Source organism: Myotis myotis, unplaced genomic scaffold (assembly GCF_014108235.1).
Source record: "Myotis myotis isolate mMyoMyo1 unplaced genomic scaffold, mMyoMyo1.p scaffold_m19_p_12, whole genome shotgun sequence".
NCBI classification, from domain to species: domain Eukaryota; kingdom Metazoa; phylum Chordata; class Mammalia; order Chiroptera; family Vespertilionidae; genus Myotis; species Myotis myotis.
Genome location: NW_023416316.1, coordinates 6,823,437 through 6,838,804, shown reverse-complemented (window position 1 = coordinate 6,838,804; position 15,368 = coordinate 6,823,437). Strand labels below are relative to the sequence as shown.

Below are 15,368 nucleotides of genomic sequence, written 5' to 3'. Positions count from 1 at the left end.
ACCATGGCTAGTGAGGAGCTACCACACGGCACTACACCTGGCCCAGGCCCTCAGTGCTGGGTGCCAAGTGGGATCTGTGTGGAAGAGGTCAGCATGGGCAATGCCACAGCACTGCCCTGGACACTGGAATGAATGGCAAGGATCGCCCCAGCATGCTCCCAGCCTCGCTCTAAAGGAGGAAGCTGAGGCTCAGAGACTTCCTGGTGTCACAGAGCAAGGAAGTGGCCAAGCAGGGCCCTGGTCCCCAGGCTGCCTGTTAAAGCCCACCCTCCTGGAGGCTGGAGCTGGGCCTCTCCCTTCTCCCCAGCCCGCGGGTAGGCGTGGCCTCCGTGGAGAGAGATGCAGGGGTCTCTTCCCAGAGCCCTGTGAGGGGGAAGCGGGTTGTGAGGAGCCAGAGCGACGTCTGCAGTGGGAGCTCCCAGCAGAGATGCCCGAGTTCGGCCCAGCTGGAAAGCCTGGTGCTTTATTTTCATTACCCAGCATGCCCTGTGGAGGCGCCCAGCGGGCTGCCAGGCTCTGCAGAATTTATCTACATGGGAGCTGAAGGAATTGGCTCATTCAGTGGCAGCCCTAGGATCCTCAGCTGGGGGGCCTTACCGCTGCCTCCAGGGGCCGTGAGGTACTGAGAGCCGGCAAGAAAGCAGGAGGGGAAAAGACAGGATCAGCTGCACCGTGTTGGGAATCCTGCTCTGGGTGCCCCTACCTCGTGGAGGAGCCGGGCTACAGACTGCTTGGCTTCTGGGTTCAGACTCTGGGGCGTGCTCGGGAGATGCTGGGTGATGAGAGGGGTGTCTGAGTCCCTGACAGGGTGGGAGTCTCAGCAGTCAGATTCCGTTCTCCCCCCGCCCCCCCGCCATCTCAGACCACACACACCAGTTCCTCTGAGCCCTCCCAGTGGGGCAAGTGCCCACACGCTCCCATTTCCCAGGCCATGTGTCACCCCAGTAACGCCAGGCAGAAAAGGGTCTGCATTTGAGGAGCAGCGCTGAGAGCCATGGCTTTGGCAGTTCTAACGAGGCAGCCAGATTCAGCCCCAAAGAGCAGTTACTCTTCTCTTAGGCCAGTCAGAGGGGTGGTCACTGGTACCATCAGGGTGATCAGTCTAATCCCAGCGCCTCAAGCAGCCCCCGAGTTTCCTTCACTGCCGATGCCCTGATCCGGGTGGAGGCCGGTGGCCGGCAGCTGGGGGTGTGTGTGTGGGGGGGGGGGGGGGGGTTTGCTGCTGCCACTAGCCTCCTCTGGCATGGCCCGCTGCTAACCTTGTTCAAGACACTTTTCCGAACAGTGAAGGGAAGGTGCCGGAAGGAGGGAGAAATGATCGGAGGGGATGCTGGGTATGGGGCTTGCCCCTCGCCAATTTCTGGGGCCCTTTTGGAATCGCAAACAGCAAGGTTTTTCCAGATCAGACTGACTTGTTGGAAGCATCACCAAGTCCCTCCTCCCAGGTGGGACACATGAAAAACCAGAGCCGATGTTAATGGGGCCAACACTTAAATGTCCTTTTTACAATGAACAGGAACACTGCAGGAAAATCCATCTTAATCTCGCGCCACAACCAGATCACCCCAGTGACCCCTAAGCCTCAGCTGCTCTCCACTATGGCAACAGATGTGCTTTAGAAACTGCCCAATTAACCCTTCGCGCCCGAGGTTCTCATTTTAATTATTGGAAATGCATCCCCCACGCGATGCCATTGGGGGACGCTCTGGGTCAGGCTGGCAGAGCCAGCAGGAGGCAGGGCCTCCGCACCCTCATCCTTCCCTGCCAGTGCCAGGGCTGCTCACTCTGTGGAGCCTTGTCTCGGTCCAGACGGGCTCCCAGCCCTCTTAGAGGGGCCCAAACCCCTGGTCCCGGGAGTAGAGAGGTGAGGCTGGCCCTGAAACCCCCTCCCCCTCCCCTCGGAAGCACTTGGCCTGGCCCAGACCTCTAGGCCCACAGGTGCTGCCCGGACACACTCCTGAGCCTGGGTCAGAGGAAGCCCCAAACCTCCAGGCCACACTGCTGCCACCCCAGTGGCCACTTGTAAAGCCAGGGATGCTGCTGGCCCTTCTGGAGGCAGGCCCAGGTCTTGGGGGTCACTTGACCTATTCACAGGGATGAATAGAGGATGAGGGTAGATGGAAGCTAAAGCCAGTGGGTACCCACAAGCCCAGCTCCCTCCCTGATAGGGCGCACTGGCCACCTCCAGGCCTGAGAACAGTGAGGATTCCTCCCACATCCCAGTGCCCTGCCACAGCGAGCCCAGGAGCCCTCGCCTGCATCTGCGCAGAGTGGCCTTGACAGCCTGGTTCCTCCAAGGGAACGAGGGCCAGACAGACAGGCAGGCACGACTAGCCGACTGCACTTCATTAGCAGGAGGCGTTGGGCCGCCTTTTGGCGGTAGGCAACTGAGCGGGAGTGACAAGCACTTGAATCCCATTACGGATTAATCAGCAGATGGGGCCGCGGGCACCGTGCTGGGCTGCCATGCTGCTGCCTCATGGAGCCTGCCCATGGCTCCCCTGTGCCCCCTTTGAAGACACCCCCAACAGTGCTCTAAATGGTGGGGTGGAGTCTGGGTGCCCTCCAGCAGGGTGAGGCCTGGGAGTTCCCTGACTGACCCGCTTCCCAGTGCCCCTGGTGCCTGCCTGCAGGGTGGAGCTGATGCCCACCAGAGATGGTGACAGCTCAGCCTGTGGCGCCGCCTCTTGGGCAGCCAAGCCTCACCACAGCCCTGCAGGTGGAGCCTCTTCCCACTTTAGGGACAAGGAAACCACAGGCCAGGCAGAGAGCAGAGCAGGGGATCGCAAGTGGAGGCCGCCGGCAGAGCCTGGAGCCTCTGGGACACTGTCCCAGGTCCCTGCGGCAGGGTGGCAGCCGGCCCGCCTGCCTGCCCTCCCTGGTGACTGGGCATACAGCTTCCAAGACAGCAGCAGCCAGGCCTTCGGACAGCAGCTCTGTCGTGGGCTGGAGAAAATGAAATGCCTCATCACCCCCTCAGTGTTTGTCCTTAGGTCACCCCCTAACTTTATTACGTAAATAGACATCCTCCCACGGGTGTTTTGGAATTGCTTCTTAGAAAAATATAGGCCGGTGCGCCGAAAGGACCTGCCAGGCCCAGACACCAATCCCAGTGAGCAGGGCCCATTCGCCATCTGCTGCCTGCAGACCACCATCGGTCCTTGAAAGCCGAGGCGTGAGGCGGGGGTGCGGGCCCGCGTGTGGCTGGACCCCAGTATTTGGCTGATTGCCTTTAAAGTTTTGTCTCTGAAACCTTTGTCCCATTTAATTTGCTAATGTACCAAGGATTGTGTTAAAAGGCCACGTCTGTGGAATCCCAGCTTCCTTGGGGGTTTGTGGGCGTCCTGCCGGACAGTCGCTCTAGTGGAACTGGAGGACCGCACCCCACTCTGGACCCCAAGGCTGAAACCTCCTCTCCCAACCCTTCCCCTGCAGATGGCGGCTCTCCAGAGCCCCTTCTACGGAGACAAGATGAATCTCTTCTCGCTCTGCCAGAAGATCGAGCAGTGCGACTACCCCCCTCTCCCTGGAGAACATTACTCCGAGAAGGTGAGTCCGCGCCCCAGGGCCAGACCCAGCAAGCCACGTGGGGAGGGGGCTTGAGTCTGGGTTCACTTTGGGTGGAGGACGCAGGAGGTGGCAGGATCTTAGCTGCCCCAGTGACAGGAAACCCAGCAAACACACTGGTCTCCTTGCTGTCATAGACCTAGTCACACCTTGGGTTATTTTCAACATTTTCACCAGGGACACAGACTCTGACAGGTCTGCATCAGGCTGTATGAGCATTATCTTCACCTGTTTCGGACTAATATTTACCTTCATGAATAAAATGTGAGGATGAAATGACAGGTTTACAGCACAGCTTGGCTGAGGGTATAGACAGAAACATAGGTTTACATACTCCCTCTACTGTTCTCGGGTGAGACACTGAACTTTTCTGAGTCTCTGTTTTCTCATCTGTAAAATGGGATAATCCTAGAATCTACCTCACAGGGTCAGTGCACATAATGTGCTCAGTCTAGCAACAGGCTGACAATGACCCCATCATCATTAAAAGTAGCCTTTGGATGTAGCGAAGGGCCTGATTCATAGTAAATGCTTAGTGAGCATCAACTATTATTGCCATTTCTGTTCAAGGTTAATGGTAGTAGATCCATTATTATTTCTATCCAAGGTCAACACTAGTGGGTGAAGGGGAGTCTGCAAGACCACAGGCCATTCACTGCCTCAGGACAATGACATTTCACATTTATGACCTACTATACTGGATCCTCCCCCATCCTATTTTACCAGTGAGGAAACTGAGACACAGGTTAAGTCACTTGCCCACGGTCATGTAACTTGCAAGTGGTGGAGGCAGGATTTGAACCCAGCCTCTGAACTTGATGTCATGCTCACTGGTTTCAAACTCCCAGGGGACGGAGGGTAAGGGCCAGGAGGACAGGCCCCTAGACTGTTCAGTGCTCTCATGGCTTTTGCTTCAGGGGCCTACCAAGTTCTCCGTGTGCCCTTGGAGGAAGGGCTTGTGCTCTGGAGTTGGAGTTGGCAAGAAAGAAAAACTAGTTAATTTCTTTACAGTTAACAGCTGTATTTGGTTTTTCTCCTCCTCTTCAATTTGGAATTCTATGCTAGAATTCCATCAAGCAGCCTGGAGCCACGGAACTCAGAGCAAATCATAACTTCTCTGTGCCTCAGTTTCCCACTTATAAATGGGAACCATAATCTGCCTCCCAGATATGAAGCTCAAATGAAGTCTATATAAAGCCCTCAGCCCCCTTCTCCCGTAGTTCACCTCCATGAGCTCCTGCTCCCCAGCCCCTGGCTTTCCCAGTTATGTGCACCTTTCTAGGCTGTGTCTGGGAGCGAGAGGTGCTTCTTGGCCCTGGAATCCCTGCACACCTCACTTTTGAAGCTTTGTCACCTCTTAGAAATGGAAAGACACTTAATTTTGTCTCTCCTGATTTCTAACATTTTCAAACATGCACTTACTGCCAACTGCATGGTCTACTCACAAATGACGGGGTCACATAAACGTCACCTTCATCTAGTTTTCTTGGGTACTTCACCTGTCAGAGTTCAACCTTGCCCTGAATCCTGAAAGGTCCAAAAAGTATCATCTCATCCTGGGCATGCTGGGTCTCCAGGAGTGTCCAGCAGCTGCAGGCTCAGCTCAGCTGCCGGGGCCTTCCAGGGTTTAGAGAGAAGTGGAATCCCAGAAAGGTGACATACAACTCAGAGGGATGCTTGAAATGCCTGACCCCGAACACCTCAGGAGTGACGTGGGTTGTGCACAGCAGCCCCAGGACCGCCTCAGACACCCCGAGCACGGCCACAGGGTCCACATGAGCTCTCTTATTTAGGACCACCCTCTCCTGCTGCTACCATGACCCCACAGGCAGCCAGCCCCTCCAGCAGCAGGTATTTAAATGGGGGGGGAGGGAGGGAGGGATGCAGTCAGTCCAGGGATGCAAGTTAAGATGTGGGCTTTTTAAGGTCATTATTTTAATTACCATTAAAATAATTGGCACTCTGGCTATCAGAAGGGAGGCGATCAGAGGCTCAAGGCGCCCCTCCCCCACCCCGAGGCGGGCGCAGCCTTCAGTGTCTGTGTAATTAAAAGCTCTGTCTTTCATGAGCACAATAGAGGCCAGGGGGTGGGCAGACTGCAGCCCTGCTGCATGTTAATGCATTTATTATGATCAATAAGCCCTCGCCTTCGGTTCTGTCCTCTGGCTCGGGCATCTGCGTGACTGACAGCAGACACACAGATTGGCCTAGCAGTGTGCACAGTTGAAACTTCAAAAATTATTTGGGGCAACCACTCTCAAGGTCTTAAAGCATGGCCTTCACGGCCTCGAGTGGCCCTGGCTCTGCGCAGTGGCGGTGACAGCGTGCCCATCACTTAGCCTCTTAGCATCACTGCTCACCCCTAGCTGCCTTGAGGGCTACATGATGCAGGTAGTGCTGCCAGAGCCTCAGCAAGGCTGCTTTCTTAAGACTAACACAAGCCGTCCTCTCCCTTGCAGTTACGAGAGCTGGTCAGTATGTGCATCTACCCCGACCCCAACCAGAGACCTGACATTGGATACGTGCACCAGGTTGCCAAACAGATGCACGTGTGGACTTCAAGCACCTGAACGTGGATGCAGCGTGCCTGTCAGAGCCAGCACCACTCTGCCTTACATGGGTCTTCTCTCCAAAGCGGCCACCTGGTAGCCTAGATCCACTAAGACAAGAGGCTTCCGCAGGTTCCCCAGGGGCCAGCTTTTCAGCAGATGCTGACTGCAGAGCAGCTGGGGGGAGGGGCACTGGTCACATTACCGGTGGTCAAATTCAAAAGTCCTTTCTTTAAACTGTTGTGAACAATCTCAGCTGGGTTGTTAACAGGGTGTGTGGTTCAGCAAGCCACGACACACCCCTGCAATGTGAATCTTTAGGGTAATTCCTTCAGTGACTTGGTCAAGGTTGATGCTAACAGAATTGCGGGACTGTATGATTTGTAGTGAGCCTTTGAAAATGGCTGTAGCAAGTTCCGTTTAGCGCTTAGAATCATTTCAGTCGAGCTGTGTGTTTAATTACTCTGTTGTTAAGGGATAAAGTGGACATAATATTTTAATGAGTAGAGTGAAGACTTTCCTGATGTTTTTATCCACGTTTATAACTTGATGAACGAGGATGAGAACCCAGCACCTGGCACAGAGCTTCAGAAGACAAACAGCATTTGAAAGGCATGACTTCCCTGCAGTCCAGCCCAGCCATCCTCTCCTGACACCTGCTCTCTGCCAGGCACTTCATCACCTGCCGGAGTGCTGTCAGTTCATTTAATGATCAGTGTTAAGCCTTTTCTGTGGGACGGAAGCATGGGATACAAAGCTATAAATATAAAACATGCCTTCAGGCTGTCCTCTGTGTAAGTTCTGGTTCTGTAACTTCCTATCATGACCCTGGGCACGTTTCTCAGCCTCTCTGAGCCTTAGTTTCCACATCTGTAAAATGGGACTAATGATACCTACCTTCAGGGTGCTGTCAGAATCTGAAATAAAATATGCAAGTTGTCTAGCACATTGTAGATGATCCAAAAAATGGCAGCCCTCACCCTTTCACAAAACTCAAGTCCATGGACCACGTAAATCAAGAATTAATGTACAACTGTATTATGTCAAGGAAACTAGAAATGTGTTTATTTCTTGTTCCCAGATAGGATTAACTGTGAAGACTAATTTATAAATGTGAACTTAAGGAAAACTCAAACTCTGAAAGAAATAGATTGAATTTTGTCTTTATACTCAAGTTAATCCTCAAATGGTCCAAGTTGTTGTCCACTGACTTGGTGACAGTTCCGCCCTCCAGACAGAGCACAGGCGCCCCTCCATATGCATCCTGACCTGACCGAGCTCCCGATAAAGGACTTGGGCTGGGCCGCTGCTCTGTTTCCATGTGTGACCTCTGTCCTACTGTTAACACTGTCAGGTTTGAGAGATTTTCTTCAGATGCCACCTTTGCTTTGTATGTGTCCTCTATGTTTGAAATAAAACTGGGGAAGGGGTTACTTGTGTGAATGCATATGATTCGGGGATAGTTTTGAAACAGCTTTACACTGAAGCACAATTCCTCGAGGCACCTTTAAAAACACAACTTCTCAGGACCCAGACATCCTGAGTAATCCTGGCATTTTTTTAAGCTCCCAGATAATTCTGACAGTCATCAGCCAAGTTGCTGCCCTAAACTAATTCCACTGTTCTCCCTGCCCCACTCCTGGCAGTCTAACCTGGGAGGCTGGCCCAAGAGCGGTTCACACAGCCACGCTCTCTCTGAGGAGAGTCAAGGCCCTGTCTCCTCCCCAGCACTGGCCACGGAAAGTTTTTCGGATTCCAGACAGGTATTTTGCAAAGAGCCTGCTTACAGTTCCGAGACCCTCCTGTGTCCCCCTCTGCGGAATCAGCATCAGACACAGAACTGGCTGTGTGTCAGGAGAACCACTCTGCCTTTAGGACTGTACCATATCAACCAGTCACCAGACCTAAGTGTTTGTGAAATGAGCGTATCCTGTTTATTACAAACAGTAATCCCGAAGCATTCCTCTGACTTCCCTGAAACTTGCCTGAGGTTCGACCAGTTTCCCGCAGCTATGGCCAAGCAGGCTGTCCACCTACCTGCTTTGTCTTCCTACTTGGCTGCTGGGGGGAAAGGTTGTGCTGCCCTCATCCTAAAAAAAAGAAAAAATTAAAAAGAGAACACCCAGGGACCACCCTACCCCAAAGGAAGGGAAGTTAATACAAGGGTAAGTTCATAAAGGCTCACCTGAAGAAGCAAAGTAACCTTATCTGACTTCTCCAACATGAACCTCGTCTGCTTTTAGGGATACGTTGCTCTTACACCCACCTGAACACAGACCCACTTGGGAAAGGATTAATGTCCTGAGGGGAGGCCAGGTCGATGGGCCTTAATGGCTAAAAAAACCACCACACAGCCCCTAGACCTCAGCCCCAATTTGGTTTCCATTTTTTATTGGGTCTCAATCAGCAAACTGAAATGAATGTCTTACAGGGGGGGTCTCTGTTGCCCCCCATCTTCTAGAGCAGCCATCCACTGACACCGTTCAGGAAGTGTCCATCGTCTGGACTATCTCTTCCAGCACCTCGACTTCCAGGGGAGTGACCTTTTCAGTGAGGACTGCAGTGGTCCCTTTCTCACAACTGTACCGTCCAAACCTAGTGAGAAACACAAAACAGCCAAGAGTTAAGATCCCGAGGGCTGTAGAGGGGGGTGAGTACTCAAGCTGGCAGAGGCTGGGACTGGGATCCTGGCTTTCCTGATTTCCAGCTCTGCATCCTGGGGGGACTCAACTCACTTTCCACAGTCCTCAAGAGCTACACAACAGGAACACTAGTAGACAGGATGCACTTTACTGAAGGATCAGGCAGAGCACCAGGCACTTAGTGGGCACTCACATTTCCTCCCACCTCACCAGCCCCAGGCAATGCTGGAGAACATCTGGTCATTTGCCTTCAAGCTTCATCCTCCAGAAAGCACCTCTCAGTAACCAGCAGGAGCGAATCCTTCCATTAAGCTGCCACCACCCTTCTCTGGTGTGGCAACAAGGCTGACCTGTTTCCTTAAACACTTAGGAATATTTGAAAGCATAAACAATATAAAAATGACCCACAGCCAGACTCTGGGCTTTCACTTTAGACCACACTCTCAAGACTCAAGAAAAAGTGAACTGTCCCCTGCAGAGACACGGTGGGTCTCCACTGGGACACACCCAGCACTTTCTTGGAGTGAATCTGGAAGGTTTCTTGGATGCAAGGCAGTCTCTGTAAGAACGTATCTGAACTGCTGGTCCTCGTGATGGGGCCAGGAATTACATTACGGTCACACAGCAACACAAATCCAACTGCTCCTCTGGTCTGCCCTGGCATCATTTCTGTCAACCTGGCAGGAACTACAGAACGCTGCTGGCTGTGCCATGACCACGTGCTCCTCGAAAATCCATGCTCTCAAATGGACACTTGTGCTCACCAAGCAGGAAGCAGAAAAGCGGGCGATGTGACGGAGCTCTGTATAAATTCAAGAACTTGCACAGCAAAGAATGGCTGGCCTTTATTTCTGCTGCGCCTCACCGTCCTCCACACTCCTTTGCGCCTGCACCTTTTAATACGCTCCCCACCCTCCCCTGTGGTGTGGAGTCAGAGCCCCACTCAGCTCCTGTGCACCCAAAGCATGTGAACTGCAGCGTCTGGAGGCTTGGACACACAAGAGGAGCCTGCTGGGAGAAGCATGGAGGGAGGGCTTCTACCGTAAGCAGCAGTGGACTGCAGAATGGGCTGCCGAGGGCTGAGAGCAGAGGAGCTGACGGGCATGTGCAGGGCCAGGTCCACAGGGATCAGGCACAGGATGCCTACCCCAGCCTAAGGCTCTGCCCTGCCCTGGCTGTCCACTCTGGGAGAGGTCCCCTAACCCAGGCAGTACCCGCATCACTCCGCCACTGGGAGAAAAGAAAACAGTGAGGTGCCACAGTAGGCACTGTTGCCACCTAGCACCTGCTGCAGTGCCTGGGCACCGAGGCGGGAGCAGCGCCACCCAGAGGCAGGTTACTGACACCTGCCACAGCCCCTTTCACACCACTCACTGGATGGATGTTCACAACTAGCCAAGGGGCCCTTTTGTTTGTACTCTCGAGTTTACAGAATCCTTTATAAACCTGACCTGCGTCCCGCGGGAGTAAGCTGTGCCGCTGCCGCACTTCCCGCTGGACAAGGACTCCTGCGCTGAGCACAGGTTCCTGCCCGCCACAAGTGCCACTTTTCAATGGCTCACACGAGCCTTCCAGAATCCTCACCAGCACACTATTCAGTCTGGATGGATAACCACGGACTTCTCAGGTCGTGCTGCAACTTGCAAACAGCAGGGAAGTGGGCCATGCAGGGGTACTTGCTCCCGCTTCAGAGAGCTCGGCCAAGCCTGCTTCCAACACAGCTCAGGCCTGAAAGGTTGCTCCTCTTCCGTTAAAGTCCCCACAAACTGTGTGGGGTCACTAGAGAGCACCTACACTGCCTCCATCACTTCAGTCGCCACGCCAGATAATGGCATTTCCTCACCCCCTAGCCAGAGCTCTCTGCTGCTGAGCCCCATCAAGAACACACTGAGTTTCTGCAATGCTGAGCACACACTGCAAGGAGTGCCTGCTGGTTCTCCTATTCTTTCCTTGTGAATTAGCCCTGATTTGGGTTTTGAGTATATGTTGTCAGAGTTAAAGCAAGTGTTCCAGAAGGCGATGTGCTGGCTATCCTCAGATGAATGCAGCTGGAAACTGCTCAAGGAGCCACACACGCCTTGAGTTGCTCAGGCTCCAGGAGGAGGTCAGGAGACACAGGATGGTCAAGCAGCTGGACAACCATGCGGGATTGCAAATGAGTGGTTCATCTGCACACACCAGCCACCAGGGCTAGAAACGGTGCATTTCTGTTCAGCAAATCAACCTGTCCCTGCTCTGAGCCTGGGCTGCACCAATGAGACCCAGTGCGGCTCAGCACATGCCACAGGCTGACTGGCACAGCTCCCTCAAGAGTCGGAAACACCTGTTAGCTCCCATGGCTGGGCTTCAGAGACTCTTAACCAGTGGTTTATACCCTCTTAGGACGCGCACTCGGAGAAAAGCTACGGACCGGTTCCCCGGGAAAAATGCATCTTCTCACTGAATTTCACACAGAAAGAACAGCAGGTAATTCAACCCTGTTCCCCCAACCCTCCACCCAGGACTCTTGTGGGTCTCACTCCACCTCTCCCATCAACATTTTACAAATTAAATCACGTTTCTATACCTGACAGCAGCCCAGAATCATAAATCAAATGACTCAAAGGTCTGTTGTGTGAGGCTGGTTTGGGGACACTGGATTTACTTAACGTGGGTAAGAAGCAAGAAAGCTCTGTACCCAGCCGCCGTTGCTCAATGGTTGAGCGTCAACCTATGAACCAGGAGGTCATGGTTCAATTGCAGGTCAGGGCACATGCCTGGGTTTGGGCTCAACCCCCAGTGGGGGCATGATGGGGGCAGCCGACTGATGTTTCTCTCTCATTATTGATGTTTCTCTCTCTCCCCCTCTCTGAAATCAATAAAAATATTAAAAGTATACTCTGTCCAGATGCCACAGAGAGGCCAAGGGTGGCCACGGAAGCCATGGGACACAGGAAGAACTGCACTTCCTTCACTCACCGGGTCCCCTTCTTGTTGGGTACTGAGTACGGGCGGAGAAAGTCCAGCTTGCTCTTGCTGATGACACAGAGGTCAATGTTACTTCCAGACCCCAAGTCATTGAAGATGCCAGCTGCAATGGCCTCACTCACCAGCTTCTTGGCTTCCTCCTCCTGAGAAAGAGAATGGCAACAACGATGTCCAGCAGTGTGCACACTCACCTGGAAGCAGGCACTGTTTTCAATGCCCATTTATAGATGAAGGAAAGGTCTCACAGTACCTCAATGATTTGCCACAGGTTCCTCATCTGATAAGTGCGGGACCCAGGCCTTTCAAACCTTTTATGCATGCACCCCTCTTCCACACACAGCTTCAGGCCAATCACCACATAACTGAGGATGATGGGTAGATGGAGAGCAACTTACCAGAGCTCAGTAAATTCTTCTTGTAAGGGGGCCAGGCTTTGTGAATATACAGTATATGTCATAACTCAGCCATGATAGCACAAAACAGCCAAAGACAACATGTAAACAAATATGTGTACCTATGTGCCTATAAAACTATATTAACAAAAACAGGCGGTGGAATGGATTTGGCCCATGGGCTGTAGTTTGCTAACCCCTGATTGAAAATATCCAACAATGGTTGGAACATACTTCCTGATAATACAGTGAAGAAAGTCAGTATCATAGGGAAAAGTAACACCAAACACAAGAGTTCTGGGAAAATGCTGGCAGAGTCAAGTGTGGGACCTCTTGCCCAAGAGAATCTATCCCCTCCCTGACTAACGAGCCTACATGTTCATTGAAGTGATTCATTTCTTTGAATTACTCTTTCTTTTCCTTTTCCTTTAAGAAGCCAGTCTAAGTTCCCAACAGTTACTGGTAAAAAATAGCTTAATTCACTTCTTATCCAAGAAGGCCTACAACATGATGGGTCCTGTGCTGGGAGCTAGGACTGCAGAGATGGATGAAGACCCGGAGATCCCTGCCCTGTAGGGGCTTAGACACTAGCGGGGACATCAGACCCAAGGAACTACAATGTACGGTTAGCAGATAACAGAAAGAGCAGTGGGAATACTGGCTGGGTCAGCAAAGCTTGAGAGAGGACTGAAGGAAAGGCCGCACACCGGGCACTCATAAAACAGGGCAGTGAAACAGAAGGCAGACAGGAGAAAGCAAGGTGGGGACCTGGGGACACCAAGTTCGAGCTCTTTATGCAAGAATGACAAAAGTGAATCAATCTGACAAAAGTGAATCAATCTCCCAAAGAAGAGATTCTAACTTGTGCTGCAGCCCCTTCCCTACCCACCAGGACGTGAGAGTCCATAAATATGCAAACTAAAGAGCACATCCAGTAACATCCTTTGAGAAATAAGGCTCCCCATCCCAAATTCTAGCCTGAGACCATCAATGGGCAAAGTCTCTGACTTCAAGCTGTGAGATCTGAAAGACCACTCAGGACTCCTGCTCCTCTGCCTGCCCTAAGACAGACAGTGGGATTCCAGTGTCATCAGCGCCCTCTACAGACTCAGAGAAGGATGGAGATGGCTCTGCCAGAAGTGGGATCCTCAGCAACCCAGCAACAAAGGCTAGGGTGTCATTCTGATCTTTATTCCACCAGTTTTATTCACTTTCTGATTGGCACCTATGTGGAGCACCAAAGTCGGTTATTCTCTTGCACATATACAGCCCCGTAACAAGATCGTGTGATCAGGAATTCTCTCCCGGGACTCCCAACAGTCTATGAGGCCTAAGCCTTACCAGAAACTAGTGAAGATGGTAATAAAGAAACATCTTAGAGAAGGAGATGACTGCTGCTGATGCTACCATACACACAGCAAAAGCCAACCACTAACTTAACAAATGCAACCTCATTCCAACTTGTTTTTCTTATTAAACAACCCTGAACATGCATGCCTGCGGGTGTTGGGGGCACCTTGTTTATTCCTGTTCCTGACCTACCATCTCTACTTTCCTTCTCTTCTCTGCTGCATTATTTCCTTTGCTTTGTCATCGCTGCTTTTGCTGCTGGTGCCGTGAGCCGGCCAACAGTACCTAGTGGATGTCACAAATCCTGCTGGCAGCAATTAGGACTGCAGTTACAATTATTTTATATTTGGGGATGGGGATGGGGATGGGGGAGACTTAAAGGAAACTGAAATACACACATGATATTAGGCATGCATATCTAATGTCAATCAATTAGACCGGGGACACAGATACCAGAATGCCGACAGTGCTGAGTTGTAGGTGAGCCTTCCTCTATTTTACAAATATTCTGTCAGTATATACACTTACAAAACTTAAAAATGTGCACATTTAAGATATATTATGTATAGTTTAATTCATAAAATTATCATGTGTGCTGTTATTTAAGTGTAAAATAAAGGCTTTTAAAAATTGGGATAACACCTTTTAAATTCCTTTCCTCCCCACAGTTCTAGGGAAGATAATTCCTTAAGGAAAAAAGCATCTCATAAGTCCCTTACTTTTTTCCCCGGTCCTACCCTCCTCATGTACACCAGACTCAAAAATGTTATGAACCTTACATTTTACTGAGCACTACTATAATGTGCCAAGTACTGAGTTAGGCACTTTGACAATCATGGTTTTTATCCCTGCTCCCACCCCTCCTCTGTGGTTGGTGCTGCCACAAACTATGGCAGAGAGAGAGAGAGAGAGAGAGAGAACAGACCGACCGACCTCACCCAAGGTCACACTGCTAGTAAATAGTAAAAGAGGTCTTCAGGCTCCAGGGCCGGCTTGCCACGGCACCACGCCAGCTCACAAGTAACCTGTCTCAGTTCTGAGCTGGGGGCTTCTTGGCATGTCGGGGACAGTGGACAGCAGTTCCCTGATTAAGGGTATGTCATTCCCCCATCACCAGGAATCTTCAGAACTTGGGCAAGTTTAAAAAAAGGACGGTGGTTGCCAATTTCTCTTTGAGCTCCTCTGAGGGTCATTTCCAGGGGGCGGTGGGCACTGTGTTTCACAAACTGCCCACAGACTATCACCTAAATAAACATGTCTACAATGTCATATAACGAAGATCAATATTAAGATCCAAAGTGTTATTTCACATAGCCCCACCCCCATCAAAGCCCTCTCAAAACACAAACAAGGCTCTGCTGTCCACCCACTACTTACATAGTTCATGTCTTCAACAAATATTTACAGGCACCCACTATGTCCCAGGAACTGCTTCACACGTCGAATACTGTCTTTAACCACAGGATTTCCAGTCCCAGAATTCTAGACACATATGCAAATGTGCTACTGGGCATATTCATGCTGTGTTTTCTTTATAGTAGAATTTCACAATTAAACAACTCTTGTCTTTAACACGTGCTACCAACTATTTAGAAAAACTATCAAAAAAATCACAAACAAAAAGCAAGAGGTAGGAAAAACACCACATTTGTATCTGTCTCTGGCCCACAATACAGGCAAGAAGCATTGTTTCCTCCTCTGGGATTCATTCTTCAGAGGGCACTGCACCTCCCTTTCTTGGAAGATGCAGAGTGACCGGAGTCCCGCGCATCATCTGACTGGGGCCAGCTGTGACAGGGGGCTCTGACAAGGGCCCTGCAGAGCCCGCGACCCCAGCTGTCAGGCCCAGGTGGGATGCTCTCCCACTGCCAGGTCGGCATCCTCCTCAGCCAGCTGCTCAC

The 15,368-nt window shown here is 51.5% G+C and overlaps 2 protein-coding genes across 4 annotated transcripts in view; one reads left to right on the top strand and one right to left on the bottom strand.

Moving 5' to 3' along the window:
* NEK6 (NIMA related kinase 6) overlaps nucleotides 1-7,549 on the top strand; it is a 67,732-nt gene extending 60,183 nt beyond the window's left edge. For all 3 annotated transcript variants that reach the window (XM_036329698.1, XM_036329697.1, XM_036329699.1), the window contains exons 9-10: nucleotides 3,436-3,549; nucleotides 6,027-7,549. In XM_036329698.1, coding sequence (XP_036185591.1) covers nucleotides 3,436-3,549; nucleotides 6,027-6,137 — 225 coding nt within the window. In that variant the 3' untranslated portion in view covers nucleotides 6,138-7,549. The remainder of the gene's footprint in view (nucleotides 1-3,435; nucleotides 3,550-6,026) is intronic.
* A 927-nt stretch (nucleotides 7,550-8,476) lies between these two features.
* Nucleotides 8,477-15,368, bottom strand: part of PSMB7 (proteasome 20S subunit beta 7) — a 57,701-nt gene continuing 50,809 nt past the window's right edge. The window contains exons 7-8 of the mRNA XM_036329700.1: nucleotides 11,717-11,868; nucleotides 8,477-8,711 (exon numbers count right to left, since the gene is read on the bottom strand). Coding sequence (XP_036185593.1) covers nucleotides 8,600-8,711; nucleotides 11,717-11,868 — 264 coding nt within the window. The 3' untranslated portion in view covers nucleotides 8,477-8,599. The remainder of the gene's footprint in view (nucleotides 8,712-11,716; nucleotides 11,869-15,368) is intronic.